The sequence below is a fragment of the Solenopsis invicta genome, chromosome 6, assembly GCF_016802725.1.
Source record: "Solenopsis invicta isolate M01_SB chromosome 6, UNIL_Sinv_3.0, whole genome shotgun sequence".
Classification (NCBI taxonomy): Eukaryota; Metazoa; Arthropoda; class Insecta; order Hymenoptera; family Formicidae; genus Solenopsis; species Solenopsis invicta.
Window position 1 is genome coordinate 6516670 of NC_052669.1, and position 27026 is coordinate 6543695.

Here is a 27026-nt window from a genome sequence, read left to right on the forward strand (position 1 = left end):
ACACACATACATATACTTTGTCTCAATTTGTTGTAGATAAACATTGTATAAATTAGAAATAATCTTTAACAAAATAACAAATTACGTAATTATTGTCACAAATTTCTTGGCGTGAACAATACCTGCTATTTAGCTGATAATATACTTTAGCTTATCGCAGGTAAACATTATAAGTTATAAATAGCTCTAGTCTCTGGTAAATAAAATTACACAATTTTAAATCATTTTTAGGCTAGATTTGTATTGTTCAACTGGTTCCATGTTTCAAAATCTGTTATGATGCTTCCTATACAGGAATAGATAGACTATATGATTCTTGGATAAATAAATACATATATTATATAAATATATATTGCAAAATTATCGTTTTTAAGCACCTATCAAACCATTAGATTGATGATACGTGCCACATGGGAGCGAGAGAGTTGGCCGGCGTCAAGGAAGAGGAGGCAGGATTCCGCAACTCCGTCCCGACTTTTCGAGAGTTCAACCATCGCATGCGAATTCACTCGAGCGTGCGTAATTGCGAGGCGTAACGAGGTTCGATCAATTCGCAATCTTCGGACAAGAAACCTGACTAAACCTGACAAATGCACAATGCAATTTTGTTTTTTTTTTAAGAGGGGGTAGGAGGAGGTTAAATACTAACCAAATTTGTCGATTTCTTAGCTCGCTTCTCCCTCTAGCGGGATCTCAATGGCGAACGACTTCGGATTGCGTGACCGCGTACCTACCGCGTACCTAATTGACCGCAATTTATCCGTGACAGACGGAATCGGAGAAATTTAAACACGACGCTGCTGGCGGCAGAAAATTTAACGTGTGCCGCGATTGCCAGGCGGCGCGTCGCATCGATGATTCGCAAACAGTCTGTCCCGTCTGCACCTTCTGCACCGCGCGATGTCTGGGCAGTTCCATACTTTCTTTGCTTAAAATGAAATAAATATACAAATTCGAAGTTGAGGAGAAAAAGGTGGAAGAACAAGAGGTACGAGAAGCTTAGCTGCGAAGAGCGGACCTGAAGAGCTACGTGTGTCCCTTTGAGCCTCACGTCTCTCGTCTCTTTCTCTCCAACGTCGATACTACACCTGGTCTCACGGCAAGTGCAGAACATACGTTTCGTGCACCGCAAAAAACACTAAACACAACTTCTAGGATTTATGCCGATCGCGTTTAACTAAACACGCGACTTCAGAACTCGAAGAACGGAGGAGTAAGTGATCAAATCGGATCATCTCGTCTACACGTCTGTATTTTCCGTATTGATCTTAACCGCTGTCGATGTAGCAAGTGTGTATTGACACATATATCTCGTCAATAGGTTTACGTTAGAGGTATCTGAAGAGGATGACTTCGTTCGGACGCGGCCGCGGATGGTCCAGTATATCCCCTCAAACTGATCAGGGTCTACGTAGGCCAGGGGTTGCCGCGTCCGGCACCAACAAGGTTTTGAAGGACATAATAGATAAGATAGTTTCTTACGACGAGCGCGAGAGCGACTCGTCACAGCTGATCCAGGAAATTGTGGATCTGCTGACTATCGCGGTCAACGAGGACAATCTAGGGTATCACCACTGGGTTGTAAACTTTCTCCTAACTTTCAAAATTACATCTATATGAATTATATGTGTAGTGTTTATATTATGTTTTGTTTATCTTTAATTTTTATACATGTTTTTGCTAATTTACAATGTTAATTTTAGATCAAAGTCTTATCTAACACTACTTAATTTTTGTTCAAATAATTTGTCAAAAATTAGTCTTTGTGATTATTTATATTTTATATGTAAATACTTAACTTTGATCATGAATCTCTCTTTGGGACAGTCGCTGCAACATTTTCTGATACAATATCACAAATTTCAGGTTAGTGTGCGACTCCCTTTGGAAACAGGCTATACACCACTCAATGACCACAAAGATAGCAGTGATATTTAGTGACAACAAGGTCTTCCTGTTGGAAAATAATGATAACAAAAATATACGAAACCGCTTCTTGCATTTCCTGCAGGATAACTATATGTGTGGGTATTCAATAGCGCTGCTTTTAATCTCTCATTCTGTATTATGATATGTCCACGTTGCCCTTTTCAGCTAGGGAAAAAGATCTTCTAGAAGATCCAAAGGTATTTGCCAATAAGGTCCTACTTCATGCAGAAGTTTACTATCATATGAAATTGAGCAATGGCTCTAAATTAAAGGTATTAGCTGCACCGTTAATTCAATATTTAGAGGATCTGCTGCAAAACAATCCCAAGGATAATATTTATTTCATCATGATACAGGTATGAAACGATGGAGCTTATTTATTTATGGAAGTTTGATATTATGATTATCACGAGATCTCGTCTTTAGATTCTCAGATCTGGTAAAGATTTCTACGCAGCATGTCCAGGAAAATTAGAAAATTTAATAATGACAATCAGGCAACTGCTGGTAAAGGAAAACTTGCACAGTCCTGAAAACTATGCAGCATTATTGCTGGTGATAGAATTAGCCAATAACAACTATGAAATTAAGGACACACAAGTAAAACATTTTTATCTCTCCAATATTAAGTCTCTTTCTTTTGAATATCCATTTTCTCATGAAGAATTGAAGGTGATCGCAACGACAAAGACTGAAAATGGTAATGGCTTATTAAACATTAAAGATTATGTATATAAATATATTAAATTATATAATGTATATGTGTGTATTTTTGTATGTCTAGATAATCAATCACAGGAAGTTGATAACAATCAGCAAATTGTAAAAGAAGAAACGAAAAATGATGTATCTGAGCATGGTACTTTTTCAAAAAATTACAGCGTTCCAAGAGCGATACGTGGTTCGGGTGCATTGGATAAATCGAAAAAGGGAACTAATATTAATGCAAAATCAAATTCATTGGAAACACCACCAAGAGAAAGAAACAAGGCTTGGGGTCACGATGATAGATTTCATGAACATTACGAATAAATATATTTTATACAAGGTACATGTTTGTTTTAATTTTAATAGCTAAAATATCTAACAATAAGTGAATTGTACTGCGACTAAATATTTATGAGAACTTGTGTGTAACAACGATTGCAACATTCTTTCTATATTGCAGTCAACTGGTGCATTTCTTTTTGGAATATAGAAAGATTTTACAGAAAGATCATGTATATGGACTATACATTGTCGTAATTGCAATCAAAGCGAGAAAAAATTTTGGATTTTGTTTTGGCAAAAAGACAGTCCTATGTTCTACATTGAGATAAAAAAGTTGCGGAATGTAATGTGCTTTGATACTATATGCTTTTATCTTACACTCAGGTAAAATTCCAAGCGCGATGCGTTTTATGTAAGATCCGTATGAAGAGTGAAGAGACTTGTAAAATCACAAAATATAAACTGTAGAAATAAGCAGTTTATTTGTGAATATATATATATATATATATATATATAATCATATTCAGATATTTAATGAGCTCCTCTTTTTTTATTTGTTTAAGATAAATTTATTGTAAAATAAGGAATTTTTGTTATTATTTCTTTGATATAGTATGTTATGAAATTTTCTAGGAATGTGGATATAATTTCAATTCTGTTTTTTTTTCCACATTCATTATATACCTCTCTCTCATTAGATATACATGTAGACATATATCTCTTCCGTCTTGTATGCTAATTAAACCAGTGTTCGAGATTATTGAACAATTTACTAAACTAAAAAACTGACTCAGAATGCTGTATAATATTATCATGTATTACGCATGCAAATAAACTAAATTGCAATTCTATTATTTTCTGCTCAAATTTTCCACCTAAATGCAATTTGATTATTTGATTACTCTTCGTAATACTTTAGTTTGCAGCTGCACTATGTTGTACTTTTTGTATTTAAAATAAAATGGAAATGAGTTTGAATGAAGAAAAAGGAGAGAAGATGAAAAGATATAAGGAGTTTATATAATTACACAGAAAAGAAGCTCTTTTCTAATTTTTAGAATTTATAATTAAGAATATTTTTTCTAATTCTATTCTAATTCTAAGAATTAGAAAAAAAAGTTAAACCAAGATTAAAATTAATCTATGTTGATGTGGAATCAGACATTAAGGTATCACTGGAATTCTTACAATTAGCCTATCTTTTTTGCAATTTTCATTCTTTTTTCCTGTTTATCTCAATTGAATCCATCTAAATGGAATGTTTCCTCTTACGAGAAGATGACGCGCATACTCAATAAGATCCCGCTCTCAATACCATCGTCGAAATGGAGATGGGAAATTTGCAATGATTTGCAAACAAGCTTGATAATTGTACGCATATGTCTGCACGTCATCGATCACGTGACACGCTTCGGCAGACTTGTGCTTAATCAATGTTATTTAAGGCGTTTAATGGGGCTTACATAAATATGTTTTTCATCATGTAAACTAAAAATAGAATATGTAAAAAATAAAGCGATGTGATGTGATGATCACATAAAATGTGGCTTTCATATAAAATAAATTATATAAGAATTGTACTATTAATATTTTATCTACATTTTATATAAAATTTACTTTGCATTTAAGAATTTAGCCATATTGGTCTTGTAACAAGTCGATCGTGGACACAGAAAAATAATTTAATTCTATAAACTTAAAAATTTTTATGTTTTATAAATTTCCTATCATTATTTTTTTATTCCTTTCTATGAGGGATTTAGCGATACCCCATGTTATAACAACATATGTACGCGATTGAGGTTTAATGGCGGCTGCTAGCGCTCGCTTTACTGCGCATGCCCCATTATCTCTCAACACTGCGTCGAAATTCGATTTCGTGGGCACCACATGCCGCGCGACCCGATCCAAGCGACGTCAGCAGAGAGAGATGCGATTTTAAACGGCTGGAGGAGCCGGGAGCGTCGTGTCACACTGCGAATCACGTGCGATCGCTGTCATCGCGGATCTCGCATTCCTGGCGAACGGTAAGTGTCGCGCAATTCACGTCCTCGCGCGAATACGTCTACGAATTTTCGTGCGGCTGTCACGCGCGGTGTATATGGGTGCGTACTGGCCCACGAATACTGCTGCGTGCGGGGCACGCGTTGTTGGATTGATTAAATCGCGTTCGACCGACGCCACTGCTCGAGGTTGGCAAACCGGCTGGTCGCAGACGCTGTTATCTCAATGGAGAACGTGCAAACGTTGCGTGTCTTGTCTCAAACATTTGATCTCCGTTACAGCTCATTAGGAAAACAACGCGCCGAGCGACACACGCACCGTCGCTTAGAGGACGGTAAAGGAGGACGTTCTCATAAACACCGTTGTAAATTGCCATTGGAAAGGAAAGGATACTACGCCGGGAATTTGCGCGAGGGAGGAGAGCCTGTAAGATTGAAACGGCGAGACAGTTTGTTTATAGCTTCACTTGATTTGCACGTTTCTCAAGTAGTGTTTTTCTTGCACTTTGTTTATGTTTGTGTATTTCAATCGACCATGTAGTATGCTAATAATGTGAAGTAACGTGGTTAGTTTCAGTGCCCAGGACATTGTCTCACATAAACACGTGAAACAGGTGTTTGTTTTATCAATGAGACCGGATCTGACATGTCTTACACTGAGCTGGAACATGGTTATCAAGTAAATACTTTTTAACAGCTATTTAAAGATGAGATTTGTTCACTTGACCAGCGTCTAATCAAGATTTTTTTCACAGGGTCTCAGAAATGCAAGCAGGCCGATGTTCTATGTAGGAGACATAAATCCATCTGATATTTCGTCGATTTATCGTTCGTCAAAACGAGTAAGTTGGGGATAAAATCATTTTACTGTCACTGAGACATGATTGTTAGCAACTATAATATTGCACGAGGCAATTTGAAATCTATCCTTCAGATTCCTAATCGGAGCACATATGCACAAAGTTTCTATAAATGAATGTTTTACCTTTTCTAATGTTTTTTTCTTTTATTATATATGATATGTGAACAATTTTCTCGATCGTGCATCCAACTGATTGCATCTCTTGATTGTGTGAAACCAGTTTGTATCTGATGAGATATCACAGAAGTACAAAGATAATACGACGCAAATGGAAAGCTACATGTTCTTTGTGATTTGACGAGTTAGCCAAGAAACTAATTGATGACAGTAGCATTGCCCCATTTCTAACTTTTCGTTTTATGTTTGTGTTATAAAAGTAACAAATGTGCGCGCGTAAAAGCTGCTGTTTAAAAAAAGCGCGTAAAAGCTGCTGTTAAAAAAAGGTAACGTACGTTCAATCGGAGGTTAGAAAACTCTCATATACAGGGTGTCCCATTTTAATCAGTCCAGTCAATTTACTCCAAAATTATGGACGCTACAAGACAGTGTTTCAGATGAATGTGGCACGATTTCGAGGGAAACTATTAATTTTTTAATAATTGTATTTTAATACTTTAATGCGCAAAATAATTACAGGAATTATATTATGCAAAAAAAATCATATATTTCACTTAACAAAGTGATGGTGACCTTCATATCTTTTTGGTGCCTGTGCCTAGAAAAAAAAGTAACATGACCAAAATATATCTCCCTCGAAACCGTTTTACTTTCATCTGAAACATTATTTTGTATCAATTTAGTTAATTTGGGAGAAAATTGGCAGGATTGATTAAAATTGGACATATTGTATGTGTATGTGTGTGTGTGTGTGTGTGTGTGTGTGTGTGTGTGTGTGTGTGTGTGTATTAGAAATATGCTTAATACGTATGTAGATATTTTCTCACATATTTAAAAATACTCGCGATATATTTATAACATACCCCTCATTCATAATTATTTATCCCTTGAAACGACAAAAATATGCGAAGAGTTATGTAAACAGTTGATACGTTATATAAACAGTCGCTAAATAAATGTTGAATCTTGTGCTGGTCGGCTAATTGCTAGTACCTAGATAGTCAAGAGCCATACCCTTATTACGTAATCAGCTTCTAAAGAATCAAAGCGATCAGTGCGAACATTTGCGGTACGTGTTGGTGAATGTTTCTATGTAGTGGAGTGTGCGAATGCGGCGGAGTAGAAGAGCAGAATAAATTCTGTGTTCTTCCACGATGTTTGGCCAGACAGGGATTTATCTCATTATAAGACACTTTATTCGGGCACGAATGGTACGCACATGCCGCAGCAGTTGTGAAATTTTTCTATCAATGCATGTGCAACGTAAACATTTAATTGTCCCGCTTGTTGCGTTGAAATTACATTTGTTAACACCCATCGTCTGCCTATTAGCAGTGCTAATATTGACCGAATTATAAATTGCTTCTAACTGTGCTCGATAACATTGTGGCAACTGCCTGCGAGTGCTAGTTTGATTCAGATGGTATTCGTTACTCGTTCCTTTAACAGTATACGAACACAATTTAGACAAACAGTAGACATTATTAGAATCTAAATTGATTAAAATTTAACGCTGTATTATATTTTTATATCGTTTTGAAGGTGCATGAACATGTCAAGAGTATATCTGAATTCTAAGTCACAATGATAGTGTTCGAGTGACAGTGATTTGAGAATAGAACTGATAATTCTTTCTTTATCTTTCTATATCGTGATACGTTAATGTACGTGATACGTTAACTGTAATCACATTTTTTGAGTGATTGATATTGGAACACCATCACTTAAGTCATTGCTTATCAGAAGGCATCAGAATTTATGGAGTTTTTAATTCTCGAAGATACGTAACAATGATTTTTATTTCCAAGGTAAAAATATATATGCGTGTGTGTGTATGCAAAGTTAACTAAATATGTATCATAATATTCTAATAAGAATGCGTTTAAAAAAATTAACTCTATACAGTTCATTATATCGAATGTTGTATTTCATATATTTCATGGTCATCGTAGATGACAATGAATTTCATTTTATCAATATTATTAAAAAGAAACAAAAGACATACGTAGGATTAACGATAAAGATTTATATTTTGCACGTAATAATTTTTTTCTGTGATAACTTATCAGATACTACTAATCATGTAAAAATTTGCTATCGCAAGCACTTTCCTATTCGTTTATTTGAATTGTTATAAATAATAGGAAATGAAGATAGATTCCACTTATATTTCTTCAGTCTTGCTGTAATCTTTTTTTTCTTTCTTTCGTCACATTAAACTCACATATCTTCTCTAAATTTTTCATTGCAGTGATTAACAAACGTTCGTACTTCAGTTTGCTTGTTGCTGTTTGACTGGTATTGCATTTCTCATTGATTCTGGATCGTAGTGAGATCGTAGATAGTAATGGTAAAAAGGAATAAACAGAAATGAAGATATAAACGTGTAAAGAGAGATGAATGAAAATCTCATGCTGAATCACGAATTTTAAAGACAGCGTTTAATTCATTTTTCAATTTCACATATTTCACGCTTTGTTGCTTGATATGTATTACCTTTCTATGTAGGCAATAACATATGCGATCGACGTATAACTTACTTATCAAAAGATCAAACTAAAGAGTATGAGTAATATTACAAGAGTTTGCGATGAAAGTTGTCCTGCTGACGACAAGCCTAGATTTCTATCCTGCCTAAAGGCATACTGGGTGAGCACCATTTAGCTTGAAGATCTCACGATCTTTATCACTGCTTGTTATATAGTGCAGTTTAGAGAAGTCAAGTTTATTTTATAAAAATTAGGCTGTTCGACGTTCTCCTCTATCATTGATTTTTCAAAAGCAAAGTGTATGGTAGTGAATTTAATTTTGTAATATATATGTATATATAAATTTTACTCGAATGTTTGTTAATTATTTTTTATTTATTAGTGCTGCCGAATAAGATATGATTTATGCACGTGATATATTTTCTCAAATAAAGTTTATCATTTATTTTCCTTTCTAGCCTGAATTATCAGAAGGCACCCAAGATGACGCTTATATGGGCGGAAGTGATGTGGAAGGAGAGGGAAAGCAAGTTCTGGTTGGGATATGCGCGATGGCGAAGAAATCGCAGAGTAAACCGATGAAAGAGATTTTGACGAGGCTCGAGGAATTCGAGTATATAAAAATTATCGTATTTCCAGAAGAAGTGATATTAAAAGTAATACATATTTACGTTGTAAAACTGTGCTCTGCACTTCTATACTACAAATTTTATCTTTTGTTCGTTTATAGGAAACTGTAGAAAATTGGCCTGTGGTCGACTGCTTGATAAGTTTCCACAGTAAAGGCTTCCCCCTTGATAAAGCTATAAATTATGCAAATTTACGCAAACCGTTCATCATTAATCATCTCCCGATGCAGTATGATATCCAGGTAAGCCTTTAACATCTCGAAATATTAATATATTTTTTACTACATATATTTATGTATTAATACAAATTGCCTTAGGACCGAAGAAGAGTTTATGCTATATTGGAGAGCGAAGGTATCGAAATTCCACGATATGCCGTTCTGGACAGAGATTCACCAGATCCGAAACGTGAGTTACAAAATTTATTTGCATCGTAAGTACTTGATCCTCCGCGATACAGTTTTGAGATAGTTATAACTTACTCGAGCGAGAGAGTGTCACTTATATGTTTAATCTTTACATATAGAGAATATAGACTGTATTTCAGAGCACGAATTGGTGGAATCGGAAGATCACGTAGAGGTGAACGGTATTACTTTCAACAAACCATTTGTGGAAAAACCAGTATCCGCCGAAGATCATAATATCTATATTTACTATCCTACCTCTGCTGGTGGAGGAAGTCAGAGATTATTTAGAAAGGTATACATATTGCTGTATTGAAATTAGTATACGATTCTTTATGCAAAATTTAAATGAGCGTCGTTTTCTTAAACGGGGAAAATTACAAGCAAATACTCACGATATTTGTTTATTACACAGATAGGTAGTCGTAGTAGCGTATATTCTCCAGAATCTCGCGTTCGCAAGAGTGGTTCTTATATCTATGAAGATTTTATGCCTACCGATGGCACAGACGTTAAAGTCTATACCGTGGGACCTGATTATGCTCACGCCGAGGCGAGGAAGAGTCCTGCTCTCGACGGCAAAGTCGAGAGAGATTCAGAGGGCAAGGAAATTCGTTACCCGGTGATATTGAACAATGCCGAGAAACTCATTAGTAGAAAAGTATGTTTAGCCTTCAAACAAACGGTGTGCGGCTTCGATTTATTGAGGTAAGTGATTGTGCATTCTCATGTAATGCAACGCTAGTATGATAAGAAATTAAATCGATCTTTTCAATCATTTTTTTATGAACAATGATACGTCGTGTCCGTTGAAAAGATGCGTTTCTCACGTAAAATCTATTTTGAATAACTGTATAATATTAAGATGTGATACGTTGCAATGTGGTTATCAATGTTATTTTAGAGCATATATCACGTTACACATTCAATAGCTTTGATTTCTGTCGCAACACATGAACCGACTTCAGTCGGAAAACAGATATGAACACGAGCGTGAATGTATCGCGACCTGATATAAGTGGCCGAAAGTCAAGTATAATCAATACCGGCGAGCATGGTTTTGATTACAGAGCCAACGGTCAGTCGTTCGTATGCGATGTGAATGGATTTAGTTTTGTAAAGAACTCAAACAAGTATTATGATGACTGTGCCAAGATTTTGGGGAATATGATACTCAGGGAACTGGCGCCTACGTTGCATATTCCGTGGAGCGTTCCCTTTCAATTGGACGATCCTCCTATTGTACCAACTACGTTCGGCAAAATGTTAGTTTAACCACAAGTGACAATTAAACCATAAGCAATGTTCCTAACAATGCTGAAGTATATTTCTCAATCATTACTAATGAACTTTGATATTTATCTAGGATGGAATTGCGCTGTGTCGTAGCAGTTATTAGGCATGGCGATAGAACCCCAAAACAAAAGATGAAAGTAGAAGTTCGTCACCAGAAGTAAGCAAATGAGTTTTTATGTACTTTTTTCATCAAAGAACATTGCAAATTAAAATGTATGTAATGTTTCATAGATTTTTCGATATATTTGCAAAGTACGATGGCTATAAGCATGGTCATGTAAAACTAAAACGTCCTAAACAGCTGCAAGAGATTCTCGATACAGCGCGTAGTCTATTAACGGAAATACAACACCGTGCAGCGGGACCTGAATTAGAAGAAAAACAAGGGAAACTAGAACAACTCAAGAGTGTTTTAGAAATGTGCGTAGCGATAAGTAGAAAAATAGTGTAGTTTAATGAATTAATCACACGATTATTATTGTTGTATAGTTGAACAAATGTGATAATAAAATGATTAATCTCTGTACTGTAGGTATGGACATTTCTCTGGCATAAATCGTAAAGTGCAATTGAAATATCAACCGCGAGGACGACCGCGGGGAAGTTCTTCCGACGACGGTAGCGATCTTAGTATGCTTCATTTGCTTTTTTACTATTTTTATACATGCAATATATATCTAATGGATATGTACACTGAAAAAATGGCTGCAATTGCCATAACTTAACTTTAATTTATAGTAATTTTCGATGTCAACTTTGTAGTAAAATCGTGCAAATTATAGCTATTAATTATTAATGTTTAAAAATATATTCACTATAATTTTGATTTACTATGTAAAAAAAATTTATTTTTATCTATATCTAGATATTTTATTGTATTTATAATATTTGAAATTATAATTTATAGTCTAATTTTTTCAAAGTTGGTAAAACTATAAACTTAAGGTTATTATCATTAATCTTACAGCAGTAATAACTATAAAAATGGAGCATCTAATAATTATTTTACCGCACAATCATAGTCATAAACACTTGTCTCAATATAATACATTTAATAGATACATTTAAAAAATTATGTAATTTAAGAAATATGCGTACCTCTTCTTTTTTCTTTTTTCTCTTTTAGATCGATTAGGGGAACCGTCTCTCGTCTTGATATTGAAATGGGGCGGGGAACTGACGCCGGCTGGACGTATTCAGGCGGAAGAATTAGGACGCATATTCCGCTGCATGTACCCCGGTGGTCAAGGTAGACACCTTAGTGGTTCGTATCTTATGTTCATATGCTTGCCATGCCCGCTTTTAAGTTTCTACACAGTATCGGAGATCGTTTCTACAATAATTTTCCTCTATCAACCAAATCTGATCTGGGTTTATTCGTGATATATATACGAATTATGTAATGAAAGCCTGCGGGCTTTCGGTATGAATTGGTATCTTGAGAATGCTATATTGTACAAGTTGCGAAACTATTGGACGGCTTAAAGATTGTCGTATTGAGATTGGATTGTATTCTCACTATGATTTATATCACTATATCTTGTATCAGAGATGTAAAAGCTAGTAATTAATATTGTAAATTTGTGCGAGAGTAATTGCCAGTGTAGCAACCACTGTGGCAGTTAACAACCATATTGGCAATCATATCTTAATTGGTAGTTAATAGTGAGATGTAGTAATATTACTCTCAAGAGTCACATATAGGATAATTTATCTCAAATGTTATTTCAGAGGAAGAATCAGAGATGTTACCAAGCCACGGTAACCTTTTATTTACGATCCACGCTTATTCCATAGTTCTCTGTAGATAGTAGTGCTGTCCTTAGAAATAGCGATGTTATACGATACGACGGCGCTAACTGTAAGCGTATACTTGCACACTTTGTATCTCTTTATTTGAACGAGTTCTTGAGTTGCCGGCGCACGACTTGGTAACGAGTAGTCGTTATCGGCAACTTGGGAACAGCATGGTTTTAGCGTACACCACACTCACCTCTCGCCACACGCTTTTTCTATGCTAAATGTACGTTAATATTATTTTTAACGTAATTTCCGTTGATTTTATTTTTAACGGCACTACCATCACGTTAAATGTAATTTGTAATGGTAATTTTAATATACAAGGTGTTATGCACGTACCTTTTTGTACAATATGTTTTCTTCGAAATGTAATTTTCCATTAAAATACCAACACAGAGGAGTTTTAAGGTAACTCTAAAACATTTAGAGACATGAAAAACTCATTGCATTACTTTCCGCGCGTTGTGATACGACATATAACGTTGATTAATATAATTAATCCCGATTAATGCATTTTTACGACATTACGATGATCTCGATACTAGAGCATAGGTCATCTCGACAACTGTTTTTTCGAGTAATATCTAAATTGTTCCGTTGTAGTTGTGTTCTATGATTATGATAGCTGTGTCTCGAGGAAATCCCGTCTCGTTATGTTGATATCATTCCCTCTTGTGTAAACGTAGGTGAATACGCAGGTGCGCAAGGATTGGGTTTATTACGTCTGCATTCCACGTTTCGCCACGATTTGAAGATCTACGCTAGCGATGAGGGACGTGTTCAAATGACTGCAGCAGCTTTTGCGAAAGGATTGCTCGCATTGGAGGGAGAGTTGACGCCTATTTTAGTGCAAATGGTGAAAAGTGCAAATACCAATGGCCTCTTAGACAACGACTGCGATAGTAGCAAATATCAGAATATGTGAGTAGATTTTCGTTAAATGCCTGAATTGCAGAATACAAGTTAATATTTTTTTTTTTTAACTTAAAGTCGATTCCTTATAAGGATGTTAATATTACGTTTAAAAGTTGCATAAACAGAAAATTAACTCGATTAAAAGTTGTGTTAAAATTTAAATTGAGTTAAGTTAAAAGTTTATTTGGAAAAGCATTGCATTAAATTAGAATTGCATTAAATTTTTTGAAAATTAGATTATTATGAATAACAAAACAATTACATTATGGATCATTAAATAAATTATTATTTTATTTGTAAATTATAAGTTTATATGAAACAAAAAATAGTATTTTTATGTGGAGGTTTAATTTTTTCCTTCACACAGATAAATTTTTAACTTAAAAAAATTCGATAAGTTTGTGTTTAATTATATTTAACTTTTTAACTAGTTACTACTAGAGGTGTCCGAGTACCCGAAATTACAGGTTCGAGTCGGGTCGGAATTTTTTTTTCGGGATCGGGTTGGGACTCGAAAAATTTCGGGTACCCTATTTTGGATCCGACTCGATTTCGGGTCCCGACTTGATTTCGGGTACCCGAACTTTACAAACTTTCGGGTCCCGACCCGATCCAGAAAAAAATCCCCGACCCGACCCGAACCCGAAATCTCGGGTACCCGCATACCCCTAGTTACTACCCAATCCTGTTGAATTGCAACTTTTTCATCTCACGGTACGCGATATTTATAATTATAGGGTAAAAACGCGCTTGCACGAACTACTGCAACAGGACAGAGAATTCACTCGAGAGGATCGGGAACAGATCAATCCGGGAAACGCGTTGAGCATCAACGCCGCTTTAGACTTTGTCAAGAATCCGGTCCGTTGCTGCCAACATGTTCACATTCTTATTCAGAAACTCCTAGACATCGTGCGAATAAAAAAAGAGGATCCGAAGACGAAGGACACGATACTTTATCACGGTGAAACGTGGGAACTGATGGGACGTCGCTGGGGAAAAATAGAAAAGGACTTTTGCACGAAAAACAAGCGTTTCGACATATCTAAAATTCCTGATATTTACGATTGCATAAAATACGATCTGCAGCACAACAACCATACGTTGCAATTTGAACACGCGGAAGAATTATATACGTATGCTAAATCTTTAGCGGATATAGTCATTCCTCAGGTACAAATTTCTCTTTTCCCTGCTAATTCTATCAACATTTTGTTGTTCTGCGTGTGAATTACGTTATATATAAATATACAGGAATATGGTTTGACGGTGCAAGAAAAGCTGACTATTGGTCAGGGTATTTGCACGCCTTTGCTGAAGAAAATACGTGCTGATCTACAACGAAATATTGAGGAATCTGAAGAGACTGTCAATAGACTTAATCCTAGGTATAACAATTGAGTCTACTTATAAAGGTTTTTTTGATGTGAGACTCCTCTATTTTAGTAACTACAGTAATCATTAATGATCCATAGGTATTCCCATGGTGTGTCGAGTCCCGGTCGCCATGTACGTACGAGACTGTACTTCACAAGCGAGAGTCATGTACATTCCTTATTAACTGTATTGCGTTATGGTGGTTTGCTCGATGTAAGTAAATACATTATAGCTAGAAGAAATAATCTCCTATCTTATTTCCTGATTTCTTACGTATTGATCCGTAGGTGGTGAAAGATGAGCAGTGGCGGCGCGCGATGGAATACGTCAGTATGGTGTCCGAGTTGAATTACATGTCGCAAATTGTTGTTATGTTATACGAGGACCCGACTAAGGACCCATGCAGCGAGGAGCGTTTCCATGTTGAGTTGCATTTTAGTCCTGGCGTTAATTGTTGCGTGCAGAAGAATCTGCCGCCTGGTCCCGGCTTCAGACCACACTCGCGTAATGAGAGCAGTCAGAACGTGGTAAGATTTCGAATTATATGTGTAATATATTAACAATAATAGAAAAAATAAATTTTTTTATCGATCTTTAAAGGGGGAGAGCGGTGGTTCTGGCCAGGATACTAGTTCACAATGTAGTACCCGGATAGAAGAGGAAGATGCGGAATTGGGTATTATCGAAGACGATCTGATAAATACCACGGCGCAAGCTGTGAGTATAGTTTGCTTATTAATCGCATAATTAAATTTTTGGCAAGTGTTCAATATTTTGTTCTCAACTGTTTAAAATATATAATCATTATATATGCAATTGTAATATATATAATTATTTTATTTTATATATATATATATATATATATATATATATATATATAAAATAGATAAAAATTTGTTTTCAGAATACGCCATTAATGGAAACGGACACGGTGGACTCTATGCTGGACAGTCCAACGACTAGTCGTGGGATCGACATGATGGATCTCGATCCGAATATGATGGACGAACCGTACGACAGTGGATTCTTACAAAGTTCAGCACCGATTCCCATCAGGTTTGCTACTCACTTGTATCCGATTTGTATCGAATATTTTCCTATATTATATAAACATTTATCATCCTGATAAAATAATAAAATGTAACAAATGATAAATTTATCTCATATTTATGATATATGCAGCGCTAGAACCGTGGCCGGACACGAAGCTGCTAGACTTAGCAGTCAATTGGCAGCGAGTCAACGACAACGGCGAAGTAGGGAAGCAGGGAGTATTGTGGAACCGCGTGCGCGAAGCTACGATCATCAGCGGCAAGAGAAACCCGAAAAAGGTAAGTGCTCTTTGGTGCATAAGTTATTCGTATCGGTGAGCAGATTCATGATGAAGTAAGTGTAAAGGATGTCGCCGATAAAGCGAGCAATATTTAACCGAGTTAACATATTAAAAGCTGTTTTATATCGTGCTCGCTGTATATGTGCGTGCATATACACGAATATACGGAATGTGTATGATAAAACGTGTACGGTATCCTTAACACGTTTAATGGTTTGTGCATGATTATAATTATTATTTATTATTGGTCTGTTTTATATACTTATACACCACTTTAACAGTCAATATTTATAGTGTTATACATGAATGTTGTATTCCTTCCTCCTAAATTAAATATTAGCTCCACATCACAAAATTACATTTTATCACGATAAATCCCTATTTCCTATGCATAAGTAGTGATTAACGAAAGATATATCGAGATTTAAATCGTGCTTGATATTCAATCTTTTAACTTATTTCGATATGTAATTGCTGTGCAATTTTTGCAGAACAAAATTAGAAATATTTGATATTTTTAAAAGGTTCTAAAAAAAATATTACTGTACTTATCTCTAAATTTCGAGGTAAAGTCGCGCTACTAAATTGATAAATCCGATATTTCTTATTGCCTATATAAGAGCAGAGATTCGAACACCGTGAATGATTATTATCATTTTTGCAAAATGTCGCATGACATAGATTAATAGATTGTGCGCAACAACGATAGTATGTTGTATCAACAAGAATGTCTTATTTTTGAAGAATATGTGGCTTCGCAAGAGCGCGCACAAACATATAATTACTTTTAATATTATGTTACGTTAACGTTAAAGGCATCGGGATATTAGAGCTTTTAGAGGGGCTAATTACTGGAAATTGAATTGATGGTGGAATGTCTCTTTTTCTTTCTCTCCACAATGCTCCCTTCTGTGTTCTACTGTTCTCTTTTTGTAGCTGCGGACAAGCTGCAGTATCAGAGCTTGGACGCGGTCAACAAAGAAGGTATGTTTTTACCGGCTACCAATTTTTTTATAGAATGATCCTTCAAGATGTAATGCACACGTAAATTTACGGACGATACTTTACGTATCTTTATTTTTGCCGTAATCGAGTAGAATATTCCACATATTCTGTTCTCTTTGATTACGAAATGTGTCTTTTTTATATCCGTGAAAACTTTTATGCACATATTGCAATGAAATAATTTCGACTGATGTTACACGCAGTAATGAAATTTTATGCAGGATATTTATTATTAAAAGAAGAAGGAAAACCTGGAATTTTCAGGAAATTTATTTTATACCTTTAAAAATCATGGATTTTTATGGTATTCTATAAATTTAGGAAAATTTTTGAAATTTTACTTTTAATTTTGATCTACCTTTTTATTACAAACTTGTCTCTTTGATCTCTTTTTCTTGATAATGCAAAATTGATTAGTAATAAATATGATATACACATCCACGTATATTATGTCATGTGGTTCGTGAATTTTTATAAAAAAAAATTAGTGACAATAGAAGATGGTACATTATTCTAAATTAGCGTGTGTTTAGACCTTTCGAAGTCTATATTTCTAATGAGCTAGATTCTGCATAGATCATTACATGATATATTTAAATTCATGTTATATTTTTAGTGCTTTCTGAAATTTAAAACTCAAGTGGCTTTTCTTTGTGTTTATATGATTATTAAATATTAAAAGATGTGTTAAAATAAATTTATTAGAAAGCCGCGGTGGAAAATTCTCTTTGAATAAAATTCCTGAAAAATCCGGAATTTTCAGGGCATTTTTAAATAAAATTTGAGTAAACAATTTGTCATGTCAAACGTAGTTCAACTCTTAAATCTCACATAAAGTAGACTATTCTGCGAATCTTTATTTTCGTTGCAATTAGAATGTGCATAGTTGATGGACGATATACATATAAGTACCCGGAATGCGCTTATGCACATCGTTGGTACTACGAAGTGCTGATTAAAGTAACTGCCACCAACTCTCAACTCCTATATACCCTCTACATACCTAGCTGCATAGTAGCTGCAGTATCTAGTATCTATAGTCTCATCCCTTCCTCAGTAAATTAATCTTGCATATTTTTTTTAGTTAATTTTTTACGATACGTTGCGACTTGTAATCTGCATTTGTTGATTTCGTTACTTTTACCGTAATCAGTTTTACAAACCGCACGTACTGTATAGACGAGAGAAACTGGTACGTCTTTTCGTTTCTTTTTTTTTGTTTTTTTAATGGCTGGATTTCTTAGAATACCAGATGAAATGCGAAACACGGTCTGGTTGATCTATCCGGGTGGGGCGATCTATCCGGAAAAAGTCTAATGTGTCTTGTTTCATGTAGTACAGCCAAGAGATGTGTATTTTACCAATGCCAGGGTAGGAGGCGGTGATTCCAGTTGAAATAACTCTTTGCTCAGCGATAGTTGTGCGCGTGGAAGCCAACTAATCAAGTATCGGCGACTGTCTGGGTCACACTGCGCACACCGTAGTGTGGTCCACTCAGCTGCCCACCCGAATCCTCGATCCTGCGATCATCATTCCCACGGTACTCGCAAGCGTCTTCATCACCATCGAGCCTTTCTTCGAGGGGGCTTCATATGCATCTCTCATATCTTCATTCACATACGTTCATCGCGTGTCATCGAATCTTTCATATCATTGAAGTTTTCGAACGATACTCGTCGATTCCACATCGATCATTCACAGCCTCCTTTTTGTGTTCACATTTCATTTCATGTCAGTTCATCGTCTTGTCATCGTCATTTTCACCTTTCATCGTCCCGCCGTTCTCATCAATCACGCTAAAGTTTTTACCTTCGAACAAGCAGCTCGCATGCAACATCTTCACTTCGTTCTTCTCCACTTGTGCATAATTCATAACGATAAACAAAAGAAAAAAAAAGAAAAGCATCGCATCTTTCCTGTATCATTGCGATCGTATACTAATGCCGTTCGAGCTTCGGCATTCTAACAAACGTCAGTGTACGAGGCTGTCTATATATGTAAAAAGTCGTGTGGTTTGGTTGGCTTACTGGTTGCATGGCTATCGTGTGCCACGGTTGTTGTGTGGTGTGCGTTCTCGTGAATCCGACATACTCGCTAAACAATGCGCAGAGGGTCGAAGGTATACTCTATCCTTAATTTATTTTATTTCTTCCTTAACGACGAATCTTTAAACGGCGAAACGACTAAAAGACAATATTCCTAATCTTTAATGCGTCAAAGTATATCGTTTATTTAACTTGTCTAAATTTTTTAATTTGATTGAATTTCTTCAGTTCAAACATTTATGTATTCAAGTTTCAAATACATAAATAGAATATTTGAAAAAATCTAATCGAAAAATTTAGTTAACTTTTTTTCTCAGCGTAAGCATTTGGAATACGAATTACATATTGACAATATTACAACATCACGTTTAAAGTGACTTTATATCATAATCAATATTATTTTTCTCGTAGATATTTTTTTTTAGATTTGTGCCGTAAATTTCAAGTAATGTAGACTATTTATATTTTGCGCATAAATGCCTAACCATAATTTTCTTATAATAAAATTTAATCTAACAATATTTGTACTGCTAATTAAAATTTATGTTTCATTAATTCGATTCGAATTCGAATAAAGAAATTAAATTCGATTCAATATTAAATTTCCTTGATTTGCACAATTCTAATATATATATTTGAATTATGTTACAGAGATTATTTTAGTCTTTGTATATAATTTTTTTAATGATTCACAATCTCGGTAACACACGAGACAAGCGCGAAAGCAAAGTGTGTCGCAAGATAATGTCGTTCTGTAAGTACCGTCGTTCTGTACACTAATGATAACACTTTTTTTCGCGAGGTGAGAGAGCAACGGGCCAAAGATTCGTCTTTTCCGTTTCTTTAGCAAATGGGTTTTTTAATCGGCTCTTTCTCTCTTTTGTTTTCTTTTCTCTCCCCTTCCTCTCACTACACCGTCACTCCGAAATGCTGCACCGCATCCCGCCATCCCCCCTTCTGATAAATCCCATCACACCTGGATTTGTATGCCTGCGCATTTCGCACCCTCCCCATGCATCGCACCGCACCGCAATGCAACGCAACGCACCGCATCGCACCGCAATGCAACGCAACTCGCTATCAGCGGCCGAGCCACCTTCAGAGGAACCTCGCGACGAGGAACATACGTGGAATAAACCGGCGATGCTGCTGCAGTCGCACAGCTCGCCGGAGTTACTGGTCTCGCCGGACGAGAGCTTCGCTTCCTCGTGCTCGCTTCGCAATGCGCCCAACGATAACCAGTTATCCGCCAATCTTTGCTCGTTGCCCGATCCGTCGTTCGTGACCGTCAGCGGCCTACCAGAGCGGACACCTGTCACTGGGCACCGTGGCCGCGGCAGAAAGTACGGACGGTCGCGCTCCGAAGTAACTCTGCTCTCAACCGTCGAACTCTGCGGTGAGTTCGGGGGAGTAACAGTAGATGCGATACGGGCTGACGGAGAGACGCACGTCGTCGGGGGTGGCGTACGCGGATGAACCTGGTATTTAGACTTGGTATCAATGTCAATGAGAATTTTGCTAGCGGTGTTGAGAAGTAAGTAACGTTACGGTGGCGATCGTGATTGCCCTCGTTCTCAAATCGGTAAGTAACGTTTCAGTCTTCTCTTTTTTTCTCGATGGTGAATTCTCTTTCTCTCTCTCTCTCTCTCTTTTCTCTCTCTTGCAAACTCTTATTGGCATTGACACGCAAGTCGGATGCAACTGGGTTACTTCTTTTCCATGCGCCGCTCTAGACTTTCTGCGACCTTGATGTCAGATGCTGGAAACATTGATTCACGAGATCAACACGAAGTTGATCTCTCGTGTGAATTGCCGCATTGTTTTCCCGTCACTGTATGCTGGATTTGTCAGAATTATTAAGCGTCTTATTTAAGAACAAAAAAAAAAGTAATTACATAATAGTCAATGGGACACGAGTCGAAGACCAGAATTGTAAAAAAAGGGGAGATAATCACAGGAGACTATGTACTGTAGCATAATTGGAGCGCAACAAATCAGTCCGGTATTTGCAAAGTTGAATTCTTCATCAGTATAACGTTCCGTTCATTTGTTCAATTAGCTTGATATTGTTTTTCAAAGAAGGACCAACGTCAAGTTTTTGTTTCCAAATATGGATTATTCCCACTAATCGAGGTGTATTGAGACTCGACTGATCTACCTCTTTTTAAATTCATTTTTAGAAAGATATAGATGATCAGTTTATATAATTAGTGTAATAATTAACGTGGGAATAGTCCTGTGCTCACCGATTCGCTTTGCTCGTTGTCGCTCTGTCGTCTCTCTTTTTGATTATTAATGTCCCTCTTTTCATGCGAGCACAAACGCAAGCACGGGCACGAGCACGAGCACGAGCACGAGTCTGCCACGATAGTAAACTAGAGCTTCACAGCCGATCTCTGCCGGCGTTTAATAAGAACGTTGCTAATCGTATATGACAAACATTTGCGACATTCACACCGTTATCACTACCATCAATTTACCGTTCCATGAGACTAATCATCATTCACTTTCCGGAGTGTCTATCAGCGTCTGAGTCCCCTCCGTCCGTCCAGACACCCTCCCCCCACCCCGTGTCCAGGCCTCATTCCTCTTCTCCACCCCTAGACACGCGATCGCGGATCATTGAACCTGATCCTACCTGCACAGCAAGGCGCCACCGTCACAGTATCTCCGGACAGATGAGTTATTTCAAGCTGTTGGGCTACAATGTCAGCAAGAAGCTCACTGGCTCGGCTAACAGTCTGTTCAGCACCGCTGTGATAAGCGGCTCCTCGAGCGCGCCGAACCTGAAGGATATGGTACCACCTCATGCGTCTGCGGTTGCCGGCAAGTATATTTGTATTGTTATATATTTAATTATGTATAATAATGTATTATATATTTAATTAAATATATAATATAGATAACTAACTCTTAATAATTTTGCGCTTGATGTTCAGCAAGATAATTTCAAATGATCAGATAAATTTTGAAAATCTCGATATAAGAAGTTATCTAAAGTAATTCGGTTAGCAGTGAATCCGGATAAAAGTGAACTAAAGAATCATTCTATTTGATTCTGTAGCTATAGAAGGTTTTGGTGGGGTACCGCCCATCAGACCCTTAGAAACTCTGCACAATGCGCTGTCGCTACGTCAACTGGATTGCTTCTTGGAGATGATGACCACGGCACCGTTATACAGGACCCCGGCATCATCACCGCCTAAGTCGTCGCCGGCCGGATCGACGCACGAGTCGCTCAATCCGCCCCTCGTTCACACGGGGATCGGTCGCGAGTACCATTCCTCCGACACGGAAGCTGTCAGGTATCGTAAGAAATTACATAAAACACGCCCGTGAGTATCTCGAGTTGTTTCCTTCCATTTCCCTTTGTACAAAATGCAAATTTTACTTCCCTTAAGGAAATACTCTCAAATTTATTCCGACGAGTGTGTTAGATCCCTTATATCTTTTTCACTGATGGTCTTGATAACTATTTAGCGTTTGTATAATTTTTAACTCTATATTCGATCGCTAAAAAATTAAGTACGCGAACCACAGTTGCTTCATCAACAGTGCATTATCGCGTTATCACCTCGTACAGATATATCACGCCGACACCGATACAGTATAAGCCCCTTGGCGAAGCAGAGACGTGCGACCCCAGAAATCTGCCGTCACCTACTAGCCCAAACAGTGCGTATCTATCCTATTTAGCTACGACATTGATATCAATTTTATTTAAATAATCTTTTATGCATCACGCGCGCGCAGGCACAGGATGGAGTAGCGAGCCGCAGTCTTTTCTATCCTCCGAGCCATCGTCACCTGCACCAACGTCGACAGGCGAGTGCAGTATGTCTATAAGTTTAATCAGCAACGAAAGGTGAGTCTCCAATGTGTGCTCTGAGAGACTTTTTAAAAATTTAATTTATTTCTTTCTAATTTTGTTCTTCCCCTCCTGTGATGTTGAATTAATATTTTGGTATGTGCATTACTAAAATCAGTTGTCCTTTTACTAAATATATCATTTTGTAGTGGTGCCTTTGATTTACTTACATTTTACTTATCCTCTCTCTCTCTAATATTTTATTTACATTGTGTTGAATGTTAATAGTAGTAGAAATAACACCTCTCCGTTCGCAGTGCTCAACTCTTTATCGCGCCGAAATTCTCCCCGACCTCTTGCCTGGACGTGGACTTTAACGAATTTTGTATTCGTCTCGATCAAGAGAATCGAGAAAGTCGCGGCAGCGTCTCATATACAGATTATTACAGTAATGAGGACGGTCAGATACGCAAGATAACGCAAATACCGCAAGTGATACAGTCAGCTGTCGGCGGTGCGTCGACGAAGTTCGTGTGCAGCGATGATCTTCCCTGCGATAATATCGACGAGGACGAGGACCACACGTTGACTTTGAAACAGAGCGAGGAACAAAAGAAGCAGGATGTTAAATCGATATTTGAACCGAGGGACGACGTTAAATCGATATTCGAACAGAGGGACGATGTTAATTCTGCGAAGTTAAGCGGCAGCCACAAGAAGATCGGACGGTAGGCAGAAAAAACCGGTTTAACACAAATATATATATGAAATAACGTATTTACTACGGCATTATTTGCTTATCGTAGTTTCCTGGTGGAAAGTACGGATATATCGCATGGCGATGTCCGAATTAAGGACAGCGACGCTGGTACTTCCGACAAAGGAAAACTCTCTACTTCTCAGAAATCCGATTCTTGCGCGGGTAAATCCATCGCGGAAAAAGCGAAGAAGGATTTTAAAAAGAGCGGCGGTTCGTACATCAGTCCTCAGAAGCGAAAGAACTTTTCCCGCTCGCAGAGCGTTACGACACCGAAGCCGGTCGCGTCGAAACCCGAAACGACCTTCAGGCAGAGCTCATTTTCGACTATGTCGGATGAGGATTTGGAAAATTGGAAATTGAGTGCAGATCCGACGCATTCCTCGGAAACGAGCCAGCAAGAGGAACCTATACTTACTGTAGCCGGCAGTCTCACGGATAGCTCTAACGTCACCGTGGGCTTCGACGTTAAAGAGGAAGAAAAGGAGTAGATATTCAATTGTAAATTAATTTACTTTGATATTTTTCGAGACATTCACGTGATATTAGATCTATTCTTACGACGTGGCGTAATTTTACGCTACTAGTGTTTTAGAAAAGATAGTTTTCTAGCATGAGAGAAGTATTGAGATACAGCAAGTATTAAAGAGAGCCATAATGTTTCATAGCGTTATTAAGGCTGATAAAAGTATATCACGACCAGTCATTTAGAGAGAATTATAATAGTGGAACTTTTAAACCCCATCTCCTTCCAAAATTCTTATAGCATTATATATAAATGAGATATTAAATCAAATAAAAAAACGGATATATTCTTATTTTAGTCCAAGAAATATCTAGAAGGCGATTAATCTTTCTAAATCGCTTTGTGACTTAAAAAATATATTTTACCAATACAGATAAAATAAGTATGATTAGTTTACCCTAAACAATGTAGCAAACGTTCTTAAATTGTTATTGATCTTTTGTAACAAAAAGATCAACGAATTACTCGACTGATAGTAGTGAGAAAAAAATTAATCTTTTTTTACTTACATATCATTATCTGCGGCGCGCTTTAATTCATTTCTAATTTTGAATTTATGTATTTACATATATTCACATTATTGGTATAATTTTTTGTGAAAGTCTGTTTTTTAAAGAAAATAACAAATCAAAAATTTTTATCAATAAAAAATATTGAGTTGGAATAAAAGTTCGTAGTAGCACACACGTGGTTAAATAAATCTATATACAAATATCTAAAAATATTTAACATTCTAATCTAAGAAATATTTAAACGCCATGAACTCTTGTTCCAACCCGATAGATTGACACAGGAATAGATATATTTTCCATTTACTTATCTATTTTAAGATACTTAGATAAATAACGTTTCGCGCAGCAATATTCTCCTAGGATCATCGCTGTTGACTGTGAATCGTAATTACATGCATAGATTACCTCTTTCCTAAAGAGATTACTGCAGATGTACAAAAAACAATATGTAGATAAATATAGCCATTTTGTGTGCTTCAATTAAGTATAAGGGTGAATAATTTAGGAAGAGAAGTACGAAGGAAAAAAGTACTTAAAAAGTGATTATGAATGTTTGAAGATGCCTTTTAGAAAGAGATGTAAAAATGTATATTTCTTGGATTTTGTTTTTCTTTTTAACCGAGATATATAATTGCAATAATTTTTTAAATTGATAGCCAGATATTCTTGAAGTTACCGAATGTACGAGACTGAAAATATGTATACGTACTAGCTAATGTGTATCGAATAACAACGAAAAAATATCTCTATAAGAGATCTTACTTAGTTGAAGATATTATGTTCCTTACATTTTTTTCCGTGTATACACTGTTAAAAATCGGCAGCAGAATTTAATTTAATGTAAAGGAAGCAAATTTCAAGTAGGTATATTAAAAACATTTAATATGCATTAATGTAAATTTAATATTGTCCACTAAAATGCATGCACATGCCTTTCAGTATAGATACATTAAATTTAATGTACTTAAAAATACATTGAATTTCATGACATTTTTAACATTTTTAACAGTGTAGTGGTAACTATTGGAGAGAGAGAGAGAGAGAGAGAGGGGAGGATTGTATCCGAGCCAAAGAAAATATCCCGGTTAAGGAAATATAACTACGCATGAAGTTGCACAAAGAAACAACGCATCTACTGTTATGCGGCTTCGTTCCACCATTATAAAAAATACGTAATAGTTATTAACAGCAGAGATTAACCGTACTTGTAAAATAATAAATGGCGTACTCAGATACGAAATATAGGTACGTACATAAATATATATGTTACAAATGTTTTAATAAAACAGTCCGAAACAAAACTGTTCATTGGAAATTTACTTTTCCTATTTTTAATATTTTAATATTTTTTAATATTTTTTAAGTTGATCCGGATAGTAACTAGTTAAAAAGTTCAAACTTAAATAAAGTTTAGTTTTTTAATTTTTAATTTTTATTACATTGTTCATAAAATAAACATTAATTTATTAACTTTTCTCCCTAAGTTAAAAATGTATCTAAAAGAAAAAATTTTTAATAAAAAATATTCCTATCCTTTCTTTAAAAAAAGGCAAAAAAATGCATTGCATCGATACTCGATTTCTCGAAGTTACTGTTGTCGCTTTTCCGCGATGCCAACGATTGTCATTGCAGAGATCGCATATTCTGCCTATGTATGTGTATTGAGGTATTAATAGTATAATTGATCCTGCGCAGGCCATTTACAAAACATTAAAATATAATACGAAAATTGATTTCTGACTCACCGATCCGATGCGCAACGAGCGGAGTTAATGAGCCACGAAGCTACGGTGATTACTGTAACACACACAAAATTTACAAATTAAAACTGCGCTTAAAATCCATGAGTTCAAAAGTTATTTCTTATGCATCCAGAAAAAAGTTCTTTGAGTAAAAAAATATTTGTTTGACTCAAAGAAATTTGTGCACTGCTATACGGTTAAAGAAAAGTTTCTTTGACTCGAAGAAATTTTTTGATTGTCCTTTTATTAGAATTAAAGAAACAGTTTGATTGTGTAACGCAAATTTTTTTTAATGAAAGAAATATATTTTTAAAACCAGAACAAGTAAATTATTTTTTTACATTTTTGTTAATACTTTCTCTGAATTAAATAATTATTTGTTTAAATGAAACAAATAATGTGAACAAATATAATTTACTTTTAAAAAGGCTAATAATATCATTTCTTAATGAAAGAAATATATTTTTAAAACCAGAACAAGTAA

General features: G+C 36.0%; 2 protein-coding genes across 29 annotated transcripts; both read left to right on the forward strand.

Moving 5' to 3' along the window:
• Nucleotides 1–686: 686 nt before the first annotated feature.
• LOC105194192 lies at nt 687–3773 on the forward strand. Of its 3 annotated transcripts, none has more exons than XM_011158967.3 (7): nt 688–1213; nt 1322–1565; nt 1867–2024; nt 2095–2285; nt 2356–2629; nt 2714–2977; nt 3098–3773. In XM_011158967.3, the coding sequence occupies exons 2-6, from the start codon at nt 1348–1350 to the stop codon at nt 2959–2961; spliced, it is 1089 nt and encodes a 362-aa protein (XP_011157269.1). In that variant the 5' UTR covers nt 688–1213; nt 1322–1347; the 3' UTR covers nt 2962–2977; nt 3098–3773. The 3 variants fall into 3 exon arrangements, with proteins under 3 accessions (XP_025992120.1, XP_011157269.1, XP_011157268.1); XM_011158966.3 differs by having other exon boundaries at nt 691–1246; XM_026136335.2 differs by lacking the exon at nt 3098–3773 and having other exon boundaries at nt 687–1246; nt 2714–2982.
• Nucleotides 3774–4768: 995 nt separating this feature from the next.
• LOC105194196 (inositol hexakisphosphate and diphosphoinositol-pentakisphosphate kinase 2) lies at nt 4769–26101 on the forward strand. Of its 26 annotated transcripts, none has more exons than XR_005575124.1 (31): nt 4769–4946; nt 5205–5349; nt 5494–5601; nt 5678–5764; nt 8849–9046; nt 9121–9261; nt 9337–9427; nt 9567–9721; nt 9842–10134; nt 10497–10691; nt 10793–10879; nt 10954–11142; nt 11255–11352; nt 11849–11986; nt 12454–12483; nt 13209–13443; nt 14175–14610; nt 14692–14825; nt 14913–15027; nt 15102–15341; nt 15415–15531; nt 15701–15870; nt 15997–16145; nt 20282–20593; nt 21802–22023; nt 22262–22502; nt 22781–22872; nt 22951–23062; nt 23323–23733; nt 23812–25660; nt 25810–26101. XR_005575124.1 is itself a non-coding variant. In XM_039451261.1 (31 exons), exons 5-31 carry the CDS (start codon nt 8467–8469, stop codon nt 24251–24253), a joined length of 5127 nt encoding a protein of 1708 aa, XP_039307195.1. In that variant the 5' UTR covers nt 4769–4946; nt 5205–5601; nt 5678–5764; nt 8153–8251; nt 8410–8466; the 3' UTR covers nt 24254–26101. The 26 variants fall into 26 exon arrangements, 25 of the variants coding, with proteins under 25 accessions (XP_039307195.1, XP_039307196.1, XP_039307188.1 ...); XM_039451261.1 differs by adding exons at nt 8153–8251; nt 8410–8550 and having other exon boundaries at nt 5205–5601; nt 23812–26101; XM_039451262.1 differs by adding an exon at nt 8410–8550 and having other exon boundaries at nt 5205–5601; nt 23812–26101.
• The last annotated feature ends 925 nt before the right edge of the window (nt 26102–27026 follow it).

Excerpts from the sequence above, each read along its gene's own strand:
- LOC105194192 (XM_026136335.2), top strand. The coding sequence starts at position 1,348 with ATGACTTCGTTCGGACGCGGCCGCGGATGGTCCAGTATATCCCCTCAA. Across the intron at positions 2,286-2,355 it reads TTTATTTCATCATGATACAG|ATTCTCAGATCTGGTAAAGA; the intron begins GTATGAAACGAT and ends TCTCGTCTTTAG. Across the intron at positions 2,630-2,713 it reads AACGACAAAGACTGAAAATG|ATAATCAATCACAGGAAGTT; the intron begins GTAATGGCTTAT and ends TTGTATGTCTAG.
- LOC105194196 (XM_039451254.1), top strand. The coding sequence starts at position 5,569 with ATGTCTTACACTGAGCTGGAACATGGTTATCAA. Across the intron at positions 22,024-22,261 it reads TCATGCGTCTGCGGTTGCCG|CTATAGAAGGTTTTGGTGGG; the intron begins GCAAGTATATTT and ends TTGATTCTGTAG. Across the intron at positions 23,063-23,322 it reads AGTTTAATCAGCAACGAAAG|TGCTCAACTCTTTATCGCGC; the intron begins GTGAGTCTCCAA and ends CTCCGTTCGCAG.